At 40.0% G+C, this 22,551-nt stretch overlaps 1 protein-coding gene across 10 annotated transcripts in view; it reads left to right on the top strand.

The window, feature by feature from the left end:
• Positions 1–22,551, top strand: part of MAGI2 (membrane associated guanylate kinase, WW and PDZ domain containing 2) — an 838,547-nt gene that overhangs the window by 698,309 nt on the left and 117,687 nt on the right. For 9 of the 10 annotated variants that reach the window (XM_083183055.1, XM_083183054.1, XM_083183057.1 and 6 more), the window contains 2 exons: positions 19,050–19,081; positions 21,269–21,458. In XM_083183055.1, coding sequence (XP_083039181.1) covers positions 19,050–19,081; positions 21,269–21,458 — 222 coding nt within the window. The remainder of the gene's footprint in view (positions 1–19,049; positions 19,082–21,268; positions 21,459–22,551) is intronic. The other variant, XM_083183056.1, reaches the window with a different exon arrangement.

Raw genomic sequence — 22,551 nt, 5'->3', positions numbered from 1 at the left:
TATTATTATTATTATTATTATTACTACTACTTATATATATATATATATATATATATATATATATATATATATATATATATATATATATTATAAAGAATGTCAAGATACAAGGGAGCTACATGCTTATTTTAAAAATATTACTCAGCAGTCTAAAATCTAACAGTACTTTACCCTTTGATGTCCATTTTTTTTTTGTAATTCAAACAGACTGTTTTAAGTGTTTAGATTAATTGTAATTTTAATTTTATTTTTATTCAAAAATGGTTTACATTTAATGTTGAACAATGTTAATGTTCTTATTTTAAAGAAGATCACCACTGGATCTGCTACTAGTGCTATGGCTGTTGAGCCTGACTAGACATTGGACCTGAAAGGGTTCAAATAAATTCAGCTTTCCAAAGTAGATTTATTGGCTATTTAATATCCATTAGTATCACCAGCCAGTGAAAATTATATTTGTCTAAATAAACTGTAAAAAATATTTTTTATACATTGTTTCTAGCACGTGGATCTGTATTTTTCTCCTTTCCTAACCTCCTTTTTAATATTCTGGGAGATATAACAGATTTTAAATTACTATTTTTCTTAAAAATGACCTTTAAATTAAACTTGTAATACTATTCTTGTAATACATGGTCCTGTTGTAGAATTGACAAAAGTTCTTGACCAGTATGCTTATTATTTTCCTTGTTCCATTTGATAGATTTACAGTGTCTAGATCAGGGGTGGGCAATAAGCGGCCCTCCAGCTGTTGATGAACTACACATCCCAGCATGCCCTGCATCAGTTTCAGCATGGCCAAATAGAAACCCTAAGGCAAGACATGCTGGGATATGTAGTTCATTGACAGCTGGAGGGCCGCTTATTGCCCACCGATGGTCTAGATAGACAGTCAATATGTTGACACCAATCACTCTCAAAAAATTGTGAAAAACACACCTTGAACTTTTCACGCGTCGACCATGCCACGTGTCCACCTTTTCTCAGGTCGACATTTTTCCTTTTTACCTGTCCATGTATTGCCTGCGACCTATTGGTGTCGACCTATTGACTGTCTATTTAGACACTGTCTAATAATTTTACCATATTTATTTTTCCATTTAGACATTGATTACATTTGTGCATTAGCTTTTATACCTTCATCCTGATTCATATACATTTTATTTTTGTTCCTACTGTATTTTTATATAGTGTAGAGGGGATCTTTATGTAAAGTTCTGTATCTAATATTGTTTTTAGAGTGGATCGGCCTGGCACTGAGGTTGCCTTTCTTATTAATAGATAAACTCATGTAGAAATCAAAAGGTAAAATCAAGAGTGTCGTCACTCTTCGGACTTCGAAAAATAATAATTTTTTTATATATTGAATATTATTGATTTCTAATTTATTCAGCAATCAATTGTCATTTTTATAAATATTCTAATATACTTCTATGTAAAAATATACATGTGTGATTTTTGTTTATAAGTTTAAAGTGAATAAAGTTCAGATAGCCAGCGCTATAGCACATAGGTAATAACGTGGACTGTTATATAAAGAACCATCAGTTTGCATCCTAGTTGGAAAAGTTTATTTGAATTTAGTTGTGTAGTAATTGAAGCTTTATCACGACAAGTATATATTTTTATTAAAGCAGCTTTCATAAATCATTTGGTTCATTTTTATCCGTTTATCTGTTCTACAGGACATTGAGGTGTGATTCTACAAACACTTTGTGACAGCTTCCGCTGTTACTTTATTCATGAATATTGATCAGGGTTGCCTACCTGACCCACTCCTTCAGGGAGAAAAGGGTCTGCTCCTGGGCTTCCATGGTAATGTATGATTGCCATCACCTGTGGTGAGACACCTTTCTTATCAATTAACTAGCTCACCACAGGTGATGGCAATCATACATTCCCATTCCAGGAACAGAGCATTTTCTCCCTGAAGGAGGGGATAGGATAGGCAACCCTGATATTGATTGGATATCTGTTCTAAAATAATAAGCACCTAATTATTTGAAAAGATCTCATATTCAAATGGAAAACATTTAATCAAGTGTGGCAGGGACAGCATAAGTTCACATGAAGTAAATGTAAACTATCTGGACCAGGTTTTAGAGCAGTAGCAGCAGCAGGATATGAGATCCAGTCCAGCTTTTCCCAAGGTGCTCAAGGTTTGGCTGATTAGCAGCACCTGTGGCTTTCTGTTAAATCTGTGTCCAGGACTGAGGCTCTGGATGGGGGAATAGCCGCCCAGGTGATAGGCTGGGGGTCCGGCTATGGTGAAGCTGTAAGGTGAACTGTGCTGCTGGGTTGTAGTAGAGCGGGTCAACGGGTTTTAGTATGGTTGACCCAGCTTAGTTAATAGTAGACATGTAAAGATAGTTGGCAGCCGCTAGAATGTCAGTAATGCTAGTTAGACCCCGGCTTATCGGCGGGACCATGGTCCATGGACACATGGTTGATGGGACTTTTTCAGGACTGTACTATTCTATTCTAACTCTGGGCCAAATGTAATAGGGTGAGAGTTTCAGAAAGTGAGAGATTTTGGGAGAGTTTTCCCCTTTTTTTTAAAGCAGCAATCAATTACACTGCAAAACCAGTTTGATTTTGCCATGTTATTGATTTCTGCTTTAAAAAACATGGGAAAACTCTCCCAAAATCTCTCACTTTCTGAAACTCTCACCCTATTACATTTGGCCCTCTATGTTCACTTGGATAGTAAAGAATGATCCAAATGGTCCAGCACCAAAAAATCATGAAAAAGTCCCATCGACCATTGTCCCGCCATTCAGCCGCCGGGGTCTAACTAGCGTTACTACAGCTGCTGACTATCTTTATGCATCTAACTAAGCTGGGTCAACTAAGGGTGGTCGACCATACCATGGTCGATCTAAACTCCGTCGGCCCGGTATCCGGATACCGTGGTGCTGACACCTGTATGCTGATATACTGTATACCTGTCAACATAATGGAATGCTGTTGCCTGCTACAAATAAAGATTGCTCTGTGTTCAGTGTATGTGATTTCCTTGTCATAGAAGTTATTGGCGCTTCCTGTTGGCATTTGAGTTCTACCCACGCAGTCAGGATCAGTAGCGCACGCAGGGGGAGTTTCTGAGTACCCAGAAACCTCCCCAGGAGTCTATGGACCCTAGGCTTAAAGCTGAGGGTCCCCTCTTTCCATGGGTACAAGAATTTTTAAAATCGGCCTTTGGGAACCGGAGATATCTGACTTCAAATTAGTGGTCCCCATCCAAGCCTGTTAATTGCTTTTTCCAGTCAGATATTGCAGGTTCTGTCTGACTTAGAGGTTTTCTGAGGGTATATTCCAAAAGCTGGGACTATCCCCCTTTGAGGGACACTAGTAGCTTGTCTCTACTGTTCCCAGAACCAGAGATATCAGCCTTCGAGCAGCTGGTTACTCCACACACCTGGTATGTAGTTTTATATACTCGTTGGCAGATTGCTCTGCCTCCTGAACTCTCATCCCCTAGTCCCCAATACCATTTGGTAGGTGGGATTCTCTAATTTTTAATTCCATTCAAATCTAAGTAATCTAGTTCTGGGAACTGGAGATATCTGCAGTCAAGCAAGTTGTCCTCCCACCAGAAAATTATGAATAATAAGCCCACTCCACTGTACACCCATCCTCTGCATATTAAACATCCTCTACCACCCTGGAAGTTATGTATCAGGGCCCCTTCATTCAGTCCAATGCCCCCTTCTCCCACCCCATCTCCCACCATCTGTGCAGTAAAGGGGTAATAAGTGGAAATTACTGATCCAGGCCCTACATGCTGAGCGGTTGATATAATACCCCCTACCACCCGCAGGACATGAAAGCTTCCCCCACCCCTACCGCCGGAGGATCGGTAGGGGCCCCAATACAATGCTATGCCTAGGGGTCTACACCGCTGTTATTTTTATATGTGTGTGTGTGTATATATATATTTATTATTATTATTATTATTATTATTATTTATATACATTTGGTCTATCTATAATACTTTAACTGACCCGGCATATACTGGGTCACCTAAGTGTCCATCTCCATGCTTTGCTCCGCCCCTCTGGAAACCCCCTTCTGAAAATCCTGCGTTTGCCCCTGAGGATCACCTCTTGGACTATGCTTCAGTCAGTAGGCACACACAGGAAAGGTCTTTGTGGAATGATTTGTTTTATATAAACTGGAACTGGTCATAACAAGAACTGGTAATGAGAACAAGGTAACTGTACATGAATAACTGTCTCTCCTTCATGTCACCTTCAGACACAGGAAACAACAAATAAGTATATACATACACACAAATATGACAGCACCGCCTGCTGTCCCTCCAGTATAATTGCATCTTAAGTCTCATCTGATCTAGTTTTCTCAGCACTTCCTAGCTATATTGTTACAGGAATACATTGCTGGATTCTAAACCAGAGCGTCAAAGAAATATTTAACATCAACTGTAACATCACCAGGGTTCAGACAAAGCAGCTATGTGTACTGATAAATATATTTACCATATACTCGCCTACTCTCCGGGAATGTCCAGAGCTTAGAGTGTACACCTGCATTGTCTTTTTTCTGCATGGCACTGCAAGTCTCGGCATTGGAGCACAACACCTCTTATTATATTTAAATTCAGAGGGTGCAGTACAATCCCCCCCCCCTCTCTCTCTCTCTCTCTCACTCACTCATTCACACTTCTAATGTCTAGGAGCTGCACAGATTTCATGTGAGCACTAATGGGCTTATTCACTGTGGATAACATAATAGTAGCCTGCTCCACATCACAATGCTAAAATTGTGACATTGTACAGAGTAGGATGGGACACAATTCCATGAATTACAATGCCATCAGGAGCTCCTGGGAGTACCTGGGTAGAAAATCAGTATGATTTAGCATACTTTTGGTTCAGGGCGTTTTAGCAGATGTGCGGACCAGTGTGCAGTTGGCGGCATGTGCCTCCGTCTTTCTGTAAATGTTCAGAAAAATAGTCATAAACAGTAGGGAGCAAAGACAAATTGCCATCTTTCAGAATAGTTTATGGTAAGATGGCACCTCCATGAACAATTATAGGTGGTTCTGACACTGGATATACAGACAGATATTTCATGAGTATGTGGTGCATGGCACCTTTAGTCCAGTTTGCAACACACATCCTGCATCAGGGACAGACTGGGGCTGTAATTTGGTACTGGCATTCCCTACAGTAAGCACACATAAAAAAAAACCTTTGAAATTTTTTTTTTCCAAAGGTGCGAGATGACCAGTCTGGGTGCCATGCACCTATTTATAGATCGGCCACTGTCTTGGGTTCTGAGCACTGCAAATGCAAGAATAACCTTTAAAATATTTTTAATTACAGTGGATAGTATACTTTTTTAAGTTGACCTATAATGCCTTGAGACTTTATTTGTTTAATTAGTAGAAAGCCCAGTTTCTTATAAATCAGAAGTCAAATGTTTTTTATATAAAATGTGTTGGCTAACAGAAGCCATTATGAATTAATGGTACAAGAAAGTGAATTAATCCTTCAACCAGCGCTTGTAAACAAAGAGGAAATTACTTCCCTTTTACTTTTCCCTGAAGCACTCCCTTGCTTCACAATGATGCTGATAATTCTTTCTTCAGCAATTTAAATCGATGGTACATAAAAGATATGAATGGGAAATATCATCGCATAAAATTGATTTAATTCAAAGTTAAAACATACTAGACACAAATAAAATTCTAAAACATCTTTCTAAAAATTGTAAACAAGCACACAATAACGTGACGATGTGCATAGGTTCAAGGAAGGGTGATTACCAGATGGTAATAAACTGTCAGAATGCGAAACAGTTCATGAAGTATTGCACATAAGGATCCCGGGTCACATACAGCATACAGCTCTGCAGGTAAAAAAAACAATTCTTCCTATAGACTTGCGGCTCACAGGACGTCACTTCCGTGCGTTCCATGCACCGGAACTGTACGAACGGGACCTTTATTAAGAGAATTCCCTGGTACTTTAACACTATGGCTATTCATATTAGAGCGATAAGACACTGGGACCTATTTAATTATTTACATAATAAAGGAGAGGCCGTTTATGGAGCATAAGTACTGCTATTATATAACAAACTATATGAAACCGGAAATGAACCCCAGTGACCCGGTACCAATTACATGAGAAGGTATAAAACCAGCTACAGGTTCAGTCACTCTGTAGCCTTGACAAAGACAGCAGGCAGCTGTTGAAACGCATTGGAAATAGGAGTGACTGATCCTACTTCCACCTGGGTTGTGGCTTTTCCCACTTCCAGCCACTTACCCAGGTATTTAAGTTTTTAATATGTTTTTTATTGTATGTGAATGCATTTTTATATGTGGCCCTAAGACGGTTCCTATATTTATTTTTATACACACTGCGTATGAGACCAATACTGGGTCTGATGATCTGGCACCTTAAAGATACCTTGATGTGCTTCTTGAATGATATGTGGTACGCATTAATACTAACATTAATACTAACAGGATACATTTACACGAATGGTGATGTTCCTTAAAGAAACCTTTACGAGCACGTAACCACTTATTTCCGTGTGAGTTTGGTACGCTCAAAGGTCCCCACGATACCCTAGTGTAATTGTGCACCTTATAAGGTCCTGAATTATACCTATTGTTTTTTTTTTTCCTTCCTTTCATCATTTTGACACACCCAATGTACAATTGTGTTTGGAGTCTAAATTAATGAGCCTAAGGGAAAAAGAAACCGCTACGAGAGTATAAAGATCCACGAATTAGTGAGTACGGTACGCGGCATATTTTACCATCTATAGCGCCTCTACACAGAAGGTGATCCAGATAAAAGAAACCTTTATACACGGGGTCTCACAATTAACCTTGTGAGTTCGGTACGAATTTAGTCACCACCTCTGTTTACTTCACTCACGTGTTATAATCAAATAATCACCTGACACCAAATATTCTTCCTATATCTTTATTTCATATATACCACATCGAATTGAACCACCATCACTCTTCAACTGGAGTCCAGCGCCATCATTGTTGTTTTCCAAAGTACAGCATTTTCCAATGGAGGTGTTTCCAGTGACCCTCTGTCAACTTTGAGGCAGCACGGACTTCTCTATTGCGCCTTGGGACTTTCTATATATATATTTTTTGTTCTATAATTCTTCCCGGGTTGTCTGCACACCGTCCTCACCGACGCGTTTCAGATCCTTGCTGGATCCTGTTGTGATTTTACTAAATGTTTTTTAGAAAAAAAGAAATGTACAGTATTGACAGTTCTACAGTACAGATGGCAAAGAAGAAGTAAACACATTTCCATGGAAATAAACCAAAAACTGGGAGACGGCCATTTGCTTAATTCCCCAGCTGTTAGAAGAACTTTTAGGAGAATAATTACTTTTAAAGCATGATTGTTTCTGTTGAAAGCACAAACAAAAAATTGGAGTTACATTAATGAGTTAAAATTATTTGGAGAGACATCGTTTTGTTTGTCTTTATCAATATGTTTTTATTATTATGTAATAGACGAAACTGAGCATAGACTGTTACCTCTATCTACAAGTTGCACCATAGTACACCAAATCCTTCCAACAATTATCTTACGCATCGATCTTGTAGTGTTTTAAATTTCCAAGTCCTGACAGATTTGTGTATAATTCATTGTCTGATACATTTATACATTTACATTTGAATAATATTGTGTTATACTATTTGCTGTTTGTATACAATTATTCATAGAATGTTCAAACAGGCCTACACCTTCTTTATTTTTTATTTTTTTTGTGGAAACCAAAAAGCATTTGTCCCTTGGCCCTCCGTATTTAGGCATGCTTCAAGCTGAGATTGGCAATGTCTGGATAGATAGACTGGTATTTTGAAAGGTGAAAATGACCTTGTCTGTCTCCTTTTGAGTTTTTTTCATTACCCCCACATTGTAAACCATATATGTCTTACATTAGTTTCCCTGTGCCAATGTTATAACTACTACATACCGCTGGACCTTAATATTGCAATATTAGAGTGCAGAACTATAGCTTGTAGAGACAATCTTGCCCAGCATCAGAATTCCATTAGTTCTATGTGTAAGATTGGTCATAAAATCCAAAACCTTGTTTGTGGCAGAGTAAGGGAAAGCATGAGGTGCAGAATACATTGGTCTCTGTCTACCTCCTCTGATAACTTATTCTGCATAACCTCTCTGACCTGTGTCATGTGTTACAGAAGCTGGCAGCTCCTCTTATCATTCTCTGCTTAATATAGAAGTCAGGATGGGGGCACGTTGGCAGATCTGCAGGTGGAAGCTTGAGTGTTCTAGGTCAGGGCTGGGCAACACCGGCCCTCCAGATGTTGATGAACTACACATCCCAGCATGCCTTGCATCAGTTTCAGCATGGCCACATAGCAAAACTAATGCAAAGCATCCTGGGATGTGTAGTTCATTAACATCTGGAGGGCCGGTTTTGCCCAGCCTTGTTCTAGGTTGAAGTCTAGAGTGAAGGGAGTGGTGCCTTTGTAATACAACTTCAGTGCCTTTTGAAAAAAATGTATTTTCTTGAATTACATATTTTTTTCAATCTGGAACTTCATTTAATTCAGTATCCAGGCTAAATACATGGTGATAGGGTACAGTTTTCAAGGAATCATATAATACAGAATCTAATAATCTAATATGGATGTGTGGTTAAGACCTGAGGGTTACTACTCCATGATTAAATGCAGCCTCAAATTGTATACATTAATAGATTACAAGTCTCTCTCCTTAGACTGCCCTAGATGATAGGAACTAGGTGTCGGGGGGACGATCTACTGTATTGTGGTATGATATAGTTAAGGTAACTATTCGATTTTCTATAGCAGTCGACCCTCCAGATGTTGTTAAACTACACATCCCAGAATGCCCTGCAACAGTTTTAGCATGGCCAAATAGCAAAACTGTACCAGGGCATGCTGGGATGTGTAGTTAAACAACAGCTGGAGGGTTCCCCATCCCTGCTCTATGGAGTAAATGTTATTGCATTGATTTTTTTATATTCATAATTATGTTAATATCTTATGTATGATAATCTGATGGTGGTTTTAAGTTACTGTTGTTACAGGTTGTATAGTGTTGTCCGGGTATAGAGTCAGTCTTCCACACATTTAAACTAAACAAATGTTGTCATATAGTTTGTCCTGCAGGAAAAGCTCTAGCCACCTTGTTGTGGCTTATGGGGATAATTCGGCATGGCTCACTAGCGTAAGAATGCACAATGGACTGCGAGCAGAAAGCCACCGCCAGTCAGAAAGAGTATACACCCTTTGCAAAATGGCAAGAGAATTGCGAGTGGATTGCAAATCCTGGATTAACCTTTTAAATGATTGCCACCATAAAAACATAAGCAGACTCTTAAGAAATCCCACACAGTGGCCAGCACTAAGGCTGCTACACAAGGCCACTAGTATTTTTGAATGGCTTATTTATCATACTGGCAGTATCCGGTCTAATTCGACAGCCAATAGGTCGACCATTATTGAGGCAATAAGTCTTCACATGAAAACAGGCAATAGTGTCGACACATGGTGTAGGTCAACATTGACAATCAAAAGGTTGGCATTTTAATGATCGACTGCGATCCCAGTAGGCATAGAGGGAGAATATAATAGTGTGCCAAGTGCAGCCAGGCACTGTGCCTGAAGCATGGTGGAAACAGCTGTACACTAATACCGTGTCCATGTCCGCATATGTCGACCTAGCCAATAAAAATGGTGAAAAGATGCCTCAATGCCTCAAACATTTTGTACATGTCGTGTACAAAACCAGTGGTTCCCAACCGTTTTTCTCTCCTGTACCCCATGATTTGGCTTTTCATTTATGAGTTCCCCCCTCCTCTCAATTTGAAACATCCACAGTACTTATGAGTGGAGTGGAAGTAAGCAATATGCATATCCTTATATTCAGGAGTATCGAATTGGGTCGGTCCTTGCTGTAGGATTAATGCCACTGCTTCCTCCAACCAAGTTAGTACAGGGCAGATGATCACTGATGTCTGAGGGCAGCACAGGTAGCTCCTAGTGGATTGCTGGTCAGCCGAAAGCAGGAGGAGATGCTGATGACGCTGCAGTCGGAACCAGAAGCAACGCAACATGGTTCATCTCCAAAGCAACAGGATACTTCTTCCTCTTCTTCCACCATTACCAATATTATTTTCAAGTACCCTTAACGGGTCTGCAGTGCACCCCCAGGGGTACACGTACCCCGCGTTGGGAACCACTGACCTAGACGATGTTGACCTTTTTCATGTGTCAACCTATTGCCTATAGACCAATAGTGGTGAACCTATTGAATGTTGTTCTGGACACTGCTGACCTAATAATCCAAACCATACTGTACCCCCAGCCAGTCCAGATCCCTTCTGTGCATGTGTTGTCTGGCATAAATGAGCAATGTGAAGGCATGCAAAAATCAAGAGGTGCATTTAGGGAAAGGGAACAGGACGGTGGGGGTCCACAATGGAAGTACTGGAAACACCCCATGAGGTATGACAGTACCCACTGTTGATGTTTGTGTAATTCAGGAGTTTAAAAAGTTCTGAAGTATAGCTTAGAATATTTTTAAGAACAATAGAACCTTCTGTAGAGGCAGGCAAGATTAGCAATTTCGGCCTATAATTCATATAGTAGTATATAACTTTGTTGTTTCAAAATGTATATTCAGGTACTATTCTGTAAGCTTGCAATTAGGCTGGTCAATCCCGGGTTCGGTGGGATCCTGGGATTTTGCCCCAAAATGTCTGGGATTTTGGTATTAGACTGCACATGCGCAGTCTAATGCCAGGCAGCGTCTGAGCACCCGCTCAGACGCTGCCCGGCTGTGCACGCTATGCGGCCTGCACAGCATGACTTGGTCATAGGTCACGCTGCTCAGGCCACACCGCTGCGCCTCTGCCGCCGGAACCCTCCGCCACCTGACCTATCCCAGCCGCACACAAGCATTTCCAGCATTACACCCGCCGCCTTTCCGGGATTGAAAAATGCCTCGGGAATGGCATTTCTACTTGCAATGCTAATTTATATTTAAAGGAAAAATGCGCATAGAGTACAGCTGTAATATAATTGTATTAATTTTTGCAGCTACCAGGCCCAGGCAGAATGCCTGAAAAGTTGGGATCATGTTTCAAGAGGGAAATTACCTTTGTATAAGAAAATGACAATTATAGTACTGTACATTTTTTGTAGGCTTTTTTTAAAATCAGAAAGACACTGACACTACTAATTATAAAAACCATAATAAGGATAAGATTTATTAGCGGTATGAAAAGGACACCTGAGCAAAATGAGCTGGAGAACAACCATACAGTACTCTCCTAACCTTTACTAAAAGGCTTTACAGATCTTTGATAACAATATTCTGCGAGTCATTAGCGCCTCTCTGACAAGGAGTACAAAGCTCAGTGTCAGCAAAGTAATTGCTGTGGCTAATAATTCTCTGCTTTTTGTTGCTTCTATTAGTATAGAAATTGGGACCAAATACTTTATCCAGTGTTCATACCTCCCAACATTGTAGGTAGATAAGTCGGGACTCCTGTACGCATGCTCCCAAAAATGGGGCATACAGTAGCTTCACGTGAATACTGCAATCATAAGTCCCTGCTGCTATCACTATGGGGAAATGGGCAGAATTCTCTGAGCTGCTGGCATGCTCCCTGTCCCTCTGTATCCAATAAATAGCAGAGCAGCAAGTGACAGGAAGTTAGTATATTGAGCAATGTTTCCCGAATCCAATCATCAAGAAAACGAAGGAGTAAGTTTACCAATGAGTTCTATAAAAAATCAGATGTTGCCCATAGAAGCAATCAGATTCTATCTATTATCTTCTAGAAGGTGCTAAACAAATAATAAGTAGAATCTAATGGGTTGCTATGGGCAACATGCCAATCTTCAATAGAACTCGCATTTTAGTAAATTTACCCCTCACAGTGCATATCTTTGTATCACATCAATGGAGCACAGTTATGTAATTTACTGATGACACATCGCAAGGAATACAGAGCTGGTGCTAATCATTAACTATATTTTAATGAACATGCCACAGGCTGCAATAATATCTTTATGAAAGAATCAGTTGGCCTCCACAGACAGTGCTCCCTGTACATAATGCATCTCTAGATGTGGACTTGGATGGCTGGGAGCGATATTCCCCCACCATACTCTTCACTTTTACACACCATAGGTTACAATTAATTGTGTTCTCTCCCCCTTTCCCTTTCTTGGCAAATTAAAACCAATTGTCACTTTAGCAGGCCCTCCACCTATAGTGTGCCATGTTTTTTATTTTTAATAGTTTATTGTCTTCCAATTGATGTGGTACCATTGTAGCGATCTGCAAAATTGTAATGTTGAAATGGTGGCAGTAGCTCCCGCAATAGTTTTAAAAAGTTGGTTCACATCCAAGACACACCGGGAGAGGGCTGTTAAGTAGCCCCAAAAGAGGCATGGCATTAGGATATGTGGGAGTTGAAGAGAAGTGGAGGAGCGATCACATCATTGTGGCACCACTTTACAATGCCAATAATACAGTCACCGTAGAGCAGGTGCAGGGCTATGATGACAAAAATGAGCTTGAAATGTGTAATTTCCCCACTGCTGTGAACAGGTCTTTGAGGTACGAGGGCTTGTTGATGTACAGTAGGCCAGTGGTTGCGAACCCGTGGCTCTTTATTTATTCACATGTGGCTCCTGACACTGACAGCCTCCATGAGTATATGGCCTTGTGAGCAGTGTACCGGATAGTTTGCTGACTAGACGGTGTCAGAAGCACAATGCAAAAGCGTGCCCCATCTCTCCCCTCCATTGTGTGATAAAGATAGCAGCCAAAAGAGTCAGCAGTACATGGCATGTAGTCATTTCCCATACAACGCTTTGGCGACCTGGAGGGGGAGCAGAGGTTTATTATGTGAATCTGGCTTTTTTAATGTATTTTCTGTTGGATCTGGCATTTTTAGTGTATTTTATTCGAGGAACATTTCCTAGTGGACACAAGGCGATGCCTTGTGAAATGGCCTTTGGAAAAAAAACCAGGTCCAGCAACCCGGCAATACGACCCGGGTCAAAAGAAGGGTTGAACCTGGGTTGCTGGGCAGTGTGAACGGTTAACCCGGGTCAAGCAACCCGTGTCCTGTTAATTTCTATGGAGGAGGCAGCAGCATTACCTAAGTGCTGCCATCTGCCCCACCTGTTGCACCGCCACTCCGCCCCATCCCCCCATGATGTTGGTGACTCGGCAATAAGCCTGATCGCTGTGATCCACAGTTAGTGCAAATGCCCGGGCCTCTCCCGTGACAGACCCTGGTCCTAATCCCAGGTATTTGCAGCCTGAAAGCAATTGCATTCCCTCTTCCCTGCCTGGGGTATTGCCTCTGCTGTGTTGCTTCTAGCACAGGTCTGGTCTGCATAACAGTGCTGAAATACAGACAACGCTGTGCTAGGAGCATCACATCAGAGAGCAACACACTAGGCAGGGAAGAGGAACTGCACATGTTTTGGAAGATGTAGAAGAACAGGGCAGAAGTTGGTGGCGGCAAATGTTTCCACTAATATAACACTTAAGCACAAGAAAGTTTAATAGTACAGTGGACTATACTGTGAATACATCTGTTGATCTTAACACATTTGTGAACCCTCATGCATAATAGGATGTATTGTTGTGTAATGGCAATAGTCGATGCATCATTTATTATATTTTTTACCTATTTTACTTAGTCTAAAATCTTTGTCTAAATAAAATGCATCTGCGGTGAGAATAAGTTCATGAAGGTCCCATATACACAACCCTGTTGCTGTTACATGTTACTGAATTGGCATAATCACTGCAGGTGCAATAATTGCTCTCAAGATAATTGTGAATTATGATGGCTTTTTTTTTCTATTTTCTTCTCTATTGTCCACCTCTGTCCTTCTATATCCTGTTAGTATTGTAACATATATGCTTCAGATAAAGGGCCAGATTCTCTAAGCTTCAAAAGTGATAAAATGGAGAGTGATAAACCGCCAGCCAATCAGCTCCTACCTGCCATGTCACAGACTGTGTTTGAAAAATGTCAGGCAGGAGGTGATTGGCTGGCTGTTTATCACTCTCCATTTTATCACTTTTGAAGCTTAGAGAATCTGGCCCATGGTGTTCTGTCAAGTAGAGCACAGCTACATGTGTAAACTTGCATACCATTGCTGGAAAATTTGAGTTGCCCTCTAAAGTATAATAGTCCGTGCCCTACCTAATACGCTCAAGTATTCTAATTTTTTAATGTGATTTAAATTCAGTCTGAGTATTCAGCATACTGTGTTATAAGATCCCTGTGCAGAGTTCTATCAAATGTCAGGATTGATGCTATCATATTGTGCATATTAGGTCTTATACTATTTCCCTCTGGAGAAATGAATATAGTTCCTGAGAAATTGGGAGCCCAGAAACTTGATGATGAATTTCTATTTAAATGCATACAGTTCTTCAGGGTATGTTTAATGAGACTTGATGATTCAGTTTGATGATTCAGTAAATTCCATTTATTCCCTCCTAATTAGGTATTGCTAGAATATGTAACAATGCGGACAGTTTTAGTGCTTAGACTTTTAGGAATTGCACATACAGTATAGTGTTCATTCTAGCACCTGTCCCAACCCGTGCAGTTCCTCTTTCCTGCCTTGGGTGTTGCTCTCTGCTCTGGTGATTATAACACAATCTTGTCTGTATTGCACCACTGAAATAAAGGTCACAGTGTGTGATGCTGGGTACACACTACATGATGTGTGTGTGCAAAATGAGATGTTAGCGACAGACCCGGCGGCAATGCCAGCATCAGCAAGTGTGTGGTGGGGGGCGGGGCCATTTTGCATACGGCAGCACGGCATTGCTAGCGACATCCCCAATAGAGCTACATGTGGGGATGTCGCTAGTAACATGCTGGAGCACTAACGATGTAATGGATATGCACCGGAAAATTTTAAGAATTTGTTGTAGCGACATGTTTTATCTTCAAATTTATTTAAAATATCATCTAGTGTGTACCCAGCTTAAGAAGCACTCATGCAGAGAGCGACACCCCAGGTAGGATAGAGGAACTGCATTAATTGTGACTGGGGCAGGGTTCTAGATGTAGATGTCATCAAGCCATGCCCCCAGTACTGCAAATCCTGCAATTCGCGATTTGCGTCTTTAGCCCCCACCCCCAAAAAAAGCAGTGAATCGCATGAAATTAACGCTGCCGTGGGGGAGATCCGGGAGGAGAACGCCGGTATCTGGGAGGGTTGCAAAAGGGTAGGCAACCCTGTTCTAGAATGAACACTTCACATATTTATTCTGTGAGAGCCATGATGTAGCCCACCCTGGATATTTCTTTTTGAGGACTTATTACATAAAATATTTGTTGCTCAAAAGTATTCTTATTGTTTTCAGGAATTAACCAGACTATTTTGTATGGCATATTTTTTTTTTTTTTTTAATCTTTTATGGAATTATTTTTTTCTTTTCCGGCAATAGTTTGTTTGCTTCAAATGAGGAAATGTTTTACCACCCATTGCTATTTATCAAATGTGGCAGAATTATTACACTTTGAGAATGCTACTGTACATCCAAATGTCACACTTGCTGCATATTTTTTATTAGTTTTTCCTCACTGCTCCTGTAAGATGCAATAAGTAGCCATATCAGCTCTCAGACATAAATGTTCTGACTTTAAGGTATAATTTCACATAAACCTAAATGGCAAAGATAGATGTTGTGGTTCTGACCAAAATGGCTGGTGACCTTAAGAAGAAAAGAAAACAGCCAGTATAAGCATTTTAAAGGTTACACAATATTTCATGCATTCATCCCTGCTAGCAGTTCAGCAGGGAGAGTCATAGAGGTTGAGTGTTACTCTGACCCAGAAGTCTCAAGCAGCGGAACTCAATTTCTATGTCTCAATTGTCTTTTTTTTAATAAAAAGTCTAAGAAACAGAAAGCAGCATTGCCAGCTCTACCTTGTAGTCCATTACAATAATAGCATTTAACTGGAAAACAGAAACTAAACTGATGTAAATGTTTGTTATAGCTAATTATTTTATTCCATTAAATGTATACTGTATGAATATACAGTGCAAAACAGAATAATTCATTACACCTCAAATATTTATTTTTCTTATAGTTCTTCAGAAATAAACCAAGCAATAATATAAATACACATTTTTGGTGTTTACATAAAATGTTATATTTCTAGTCACATGGGGTCCAACACACCAATTAAATGGAAAACTTAAAAAAAAAATCAGTGCATCTAACATGCTTTTGGGACAGCCCACCGAGTAACGCTTGACGGGGCTGTCCCCTGCAATCCCCCAGCAATTAGCTGCTGGGGCAATGTATTAACAGCCTTCATTTGTTAAATCGCCCCTGCCGCTTCGCCAGCTCATGGCTAGTGTTGTCCTATCCCCACTGCAGGGACAATGCTAGCCCTGCAGCTGGCTCCAGGCTGCCCTCGAGATCTCGCGATAATAGCGAGATCTTATGCATGCCCAGAGAGCTGTTCCGGGGGAAAGAGGTGTTTTTTTTATACAGTGCGCATGTGCAGCACTGCGGGGACGCCGATAAGGAGAGCCATGGATGCTGGACATTACAGCTCTCCTAATTGGCAAAGGGGAGGTTAATACATTCAGCTGTAATGGGTGCCCACTTTTCCTTGTTATGCAGGAGAAGTGGGACCCATTATTTTACGATTGTTATGGGCAGGATAATACATATGCCCCTATACATGCTACTGCCCTGTTGGCAATGGAAGAAACCCAAGGTATATAGACAATTGTGGAATAGATATAGAAGGTCCTTTATCACCTCTATTGATGCAGACTCTTGTGTTATACAATATTTGTGACACCAGTAGTTATCTTTCTTTATTAAAAGTATTTTTCAATCAAAGTGTTCAATGAAGATGTTTTTTGAACATTTATAATTAAACGTGCTGCATCACCCAACGCATTTTGTCCCCTAGGGGACTTCTTCAGGGGTTTAGTTAAAACATTTTGGTAATCTTGGCAGGGTAAATAGGAAGGTACAAATCTAGAGTTGATCTGGATAGACAAGATTTTTGTTGGAGTATACTCTGACTAATGGAGGATTGGATCAATTAGCTTTTTGGATTCGATACTGGGTTCCTTTTAATTGCATTGCACTGTGGGATATACAGAGAAACAATTCTATAGCTGTTATAAGTGTAGATGTATATGGACTTGATTCTTCATAGGTGTTTTGAATGATTCATATACAAATTCTTTCCATTAAGAAAGCACACCAGGCCTATTCATATGGTCCCACAGGAAAAAGGCTTTGACAGGCCCAAAGGTATCAACTGCTTGAGTGGTTTAATAGTACAGAAATGTCTAAAAGCACCCAAATAGTCACCTCACAGCCTGGAGGAGTGTTCACTAGTCAGGTTCTGCATGAGTGCAGTCTAGAGAACACTAGTCCTACACTAACAATGAGTCTCTTAAGAACCTGGCAACTGCTGCCCTCTCAGTACTAATTCAGAGTTGTGTTCATAATTGTCTCACCTTTTAAAGCCACAAGGTAGTTGGCAAATGAGCTCTAAACCAGAACATGTTCATTTTGGCTATAATGTTTCAGCAGTTGCCTATAATGTGTCAGAGTGGCTCCATCTGTATATATATATTAGTTAACCAAACAACCCTGTGTGTCAGGAATCAGGTGGCACTCCATGAACTTCCAAAGTATCAAAACATAATGTTTATTTCCTCAATTTAATGTTGGCAATCCCATTGTAGATGGAATAATAACCCTGGTTCCCTGCGGAGGGTATCTGTAAGGAGAGACTTTTCAAACAAGACAACGGCACTTAGCGGCATTTTTTAAAGTGTATATTAAAACATAACTCCAACATTTGGGGGCTTATGCGCCCCTTTGTCAAGGTGAATAAAAACACACAAAATTTACCTTGACAAAGGGGTGCATAAGCCCTGAAACATTGAAGTTATATATTAATATAAACTTGTTTGTAAAACACCTCTGAGTGCCGCCGTCTTGTTTGAGGTGTCTCTCGCTCTCCTATATATATGTATATATAGTAATCCAATGAAGGAGGCACTCAGACTGATTAAGCAAGAAACGGTTGTATTATAGCGCCAATCGACCTGAGGAAGGGGCTTTGATCCCCGAAAGCGCTTGGAGCTATAATACAGGCATTTTATTGCTTAATCAGTCTGAGTGCCTCCTTCTTTGGATTACTATTGATTGGGTTTGGAGTGCACCTGTGACCGTGCCGATTCAAACGAGTGCCGACCAGCAGTGGAACATATATAAATATATCTATATATATGTTCCACTGCAGTGGAGCAAAATTGTGTGTCCTGAGTGTAGGATCTCATTCTCACTGCTGGAAAATTCCTGTTTTAAAAATACCCACCCTATAGTGGGCTCATCTTACTCCGTTGATACGGTGTTATCACTTATTCGGTCCTTGCGGGCCGTTGAATGACTTTTCTTGGAATACTATTTTCTGCCACTGTTTATTGAATTTTATACAAATTGTTCTATGTAAGGATTACCCTTCCGTATCAATTATTTTATGAGTAGCATTGCTTCTGATGAAGTCGTGTTGACAAAACGTGTTGGGATCTTTTAATAAAGAAAGATTGTTCGTATAAAGTCTACGTTTTATTGAGGAACAACATCTGAATTATACTCCAGAATAATTTTGATTGTAATATCATTGTGATTGTATGCAATATCTAGGTGGGGCTATTTGAGCGCACTCTGAACAACCCCCTTTTTTCCCATACTATATTGAGTCTCTCACTAACAGGAGAGATGTTTTAGAGTTGCTGCTCACGAAATAGTGCAATACCCGGAACATTGCTATTTGTAATATATATATATATATATTTTTTTATAGTATTATTTAATATATATTACTAAACCCGTATAGTAAATCAGTTCATCTTGGCACACTATATAGCTCTTTGATGCATATAGATATATAATACTGACATGATAGAAAGGCCTAATGGTGTCACACTTTGTTGTTTTCAGGTTTCTTCTCTCCATGGAAAAGTTCCAAGCCTGTAAGTCCATTTTCATTTATATTAAACTTGATGATGTCGATCAGTCATGATGTATGACTACCCAGTTTGTTTAATTAGAAACTTTAATAGTGACTAAATCTGTTGCATTATGTTTAGGCAGCTTTCCATGGACAGCAATGTTGTAGTCTTCCATTATACTGTATATGGTTTTCCAGACATGTGTGTTCGTAAATGTTTACAGACAAAAATAAATGGCATTCATACAGTAGATACACATGCTTGAACATGTATGGTTATTTTTCTTCCCACTTAGATTAAATGAATGCCCTGCTAATTGATTTTGCATTGGCTTTTGCCCTACTGCCATGATGCATTAACAATTAGATAGTCCAGAAAATAGACAGCTAGTGGCTTTCAGAGTGTTTCTGAGCATATGATTGTGATCAGTGTGAGTGTGACCAGTGGGCAATCATGCAAATTAAGTAGTCAGTGTTTGAATGGTGTTGGCGTCATTTCTCCAGATTAACAAGAAAGTCATACAGTATGTTGACCTATCATTGAGCTACATGAATTCTTTTTACTGGTGTCTGATAACATTATGTGTCTCTCCCTGGTGTCACCATGTTGGAGGCCACGTAAAAATATAATGTTGACTCATATTGATATATAAAATTATGTATAAAATTTCTGGGAAATACTTTACAGATTTTTGAGGTGCATGATGGCCTGATAGATCCAACACAAAAATGTTTTATCAGTAGTGTCCAAAATTGGTAAGGAATAAGAGAATTTGGAGGGGCATTCAATTCACCAGGGTAAATTACCAAGGCTAATTAATTTCTGGCAAGGGGGGATTAAGCAAAAATGTGTATTTTCATGGAAAACAGCAAAAAAAATGGGTCATAAATGCATGGAAAATTAGCCAATACAGTATGTGGTGACTTTATTAATAGTAATGTTGCCATTATATTTGAATAGTTTGCCTGGAATGTTTTGCGATCATAACTCAGTTTCTGCTTTTAAGATGTCCAATATGAATTTATATACTTATGTTTATTGCCTTTATTTTAGAGACATGATCAGTTAGTAATTTATTATACCATGTAGACGTACTGAAGAAGCTATTGTAAATGAGTTTTCGGTACTTATGTAGTATCTGGGCGCCCGATTTTAAAATTGGGTCGGAAAAGTCGCATCGAATCGCATCCGATATCACATGCGATCCGATGCGATTTTCCATAGGATTCAATGTTAACATAGTCCTGTTCATTTCCCCACTATCCAAGTGGGCATAGAGTTGATTTTATAAAGCGTGGCGAGTGCAGCGAGCCACAGAGGGGACGCGGAAAACATTTTAAGTAATCTGCGGCCGCTCGCCACGCTTCGGGCTCGGTGGCTTGCTGCGCTCGCCACGCTATATAAAATCAACTCTATGCCTACTTGGATAGTGGGGAATTGAACAGGACCTTGTTAACATTGAATCCTATCCAAAATCGCATCGAATCGCATGCGATATCAGATGCGTTTCGATGCGATTTTGCCGAAAATCGCGTCAAATCGCATCTGATTGTATGCCTTAAGGTAAGGCATACAATCACAAAATCGGGCGCCCAAATACTACATAAGTACCGAGTTTTCTAATATTTGAATATTTAAATGTTCCCATAGATGATACTCTTGATAGATCACGTTAAAGGCCCATCAGCTATAAAATAAATTGATGATCAGATTTATATTTATCATTACATTCTAGTTCATCCCTAATTTTTAATGATATAATTCTGTATTGTGCAGATGTAAATGGCATTTGTTAACCATAAAATATGAACTATTTTTATTATTAAATGCATTTTTATGGCTAATGTGATATATACCTACTATACATATGATATCCCGGCGGTCAGGATGCCGGCAGTCAAACGAGCATGCCAATAAGGAGAATCCCGACAGGGGCTCTGTATGCACCCTAACCTTCTCCCATTAACCCCTAACTGTAACCCCTCTCCACAGCCTGACCCTTAGTTTCCTTGCTATTCACTAAACCCAAACCCTGTACCCTGCAGTCTAAACCAAACCCCCCTTAATCCCGCAGCCTAGCCCTAGTGTCGGGATACTGACCACTGGCTTCCTGACCACTGGGATGCTGACCACATCTCCTGCTATACACAACCAGGACTATTGCATGAAAGACTTGACAAAGCAGTACATTTGGTTATTGTGTTGTAGATGATGGAACGGTGGGAGAATCAAGGAAGCCCCCAAACTAGTTTATCAGCGCCATCATTACCACCAAATCTTCCATACCCTCCAACGCTACATAGAAGCTCATTTCCTGATTCTACAGATGCCTTTGATCCAAGAAAACCTGACCCCTATGAACTCTATGAGAAATCAAGAGCAATTTATGAAAGTAGGCGTAAGTAAAATACTAAATGCTAAAATAAATCAAGAAAATCTAGCAGCTACATATAAATAACCCCTACATAAGTGATAATTGTGGCACAGTTTTTCAGGAATGTTTGCTGCTATAGCAACATACAATTATTTCAGCATTGTAACCATTAGACACAATGATAACTTGGAACATACACTTTCTACAATGAATGCATTTACCTTAACTCAAATATTTGATTGCAAAATGGATGCGCTGTTTAAAAATATTTTTTTTATTTGTTGCATATATGATTGTTACACTAACTATCAGGTGCTCAGTTAGTTAGCGCACAATGAGTATGTTTGCTGTGTTTTATTAAGAAGGATCACTTATATTTGCAGAAATGTACTTTATTCATTTATTTATTTTTGTATTTTATATTTGTATTGAATCTTTAGCTCCTTACACTATGTATATAATGCTTTCATTTACAGGACTTATTTAGATGTTGCAATAGCGCACCACAATATGCTGAAACACAATTCTTCAACATTACATTGAGTACCTGGTTTTCCCACTGACTAGAGGACGAGTTTCGTTACCTACTTATATGATATATAATGTTGCAGTTACATACTTTCTTCTGGTCTTTAAAATTCTTTAAATACAATGGTCCATTTGTAATATCCGGTGAGGTGCAGGCTGTTCAGGAATTTCTACAAGTCTGCCTGTATTTTCAAAGCGGCAATCATTTAAAAGGTAAAACCAACCTGGTTTTGATTGCTGCTTTAAAAGTAAGGGCAGCCTCTCAGAAATTCCCACACAGCCTGCATCTCACAGGCTATTACAGATGTAGCGCATGTCAGCCCGCCTGAGAAATCGCCAGATCTCCTGAGCTGGCGCAGTCTGGCAGACAGGTGCTCCATCTGATGGGGATGTGTGAGCGTCTCACACGCATGCACATCCCCGTCAGCACAGTGGCGAGGAGCGGTTTTCCTGCCTGTCTCCACTTCAGGGAGACAGGCAGGGATTAGGGGAGCTGGTGGCAGCTGGGGGGGATGCTGCGGGTGATTACTGAGGGCAGCAGAGGGCTCCGTGCCTCTTGTGTGCATGCGCCCGCTTCCGTCAGCTGGTG

Source organism: Crinia signifera, chromosome 4 (assembly GCF_055691185.1).
Source record: "Crinia signifera chromosome 4, ASM5569118v1, whole genome shotgun sequence".
Taxonomy (NCBI): Eukaryota; Metazoa; Chordata; class Amphibia; order Anura; family Myobatrachidae; genus Crinia; species Crinia signifera.
Note: the sequence above shows the minus strand (reverse complement) of the source record. Positions and strands in the feature narration are given on the sequence as shown.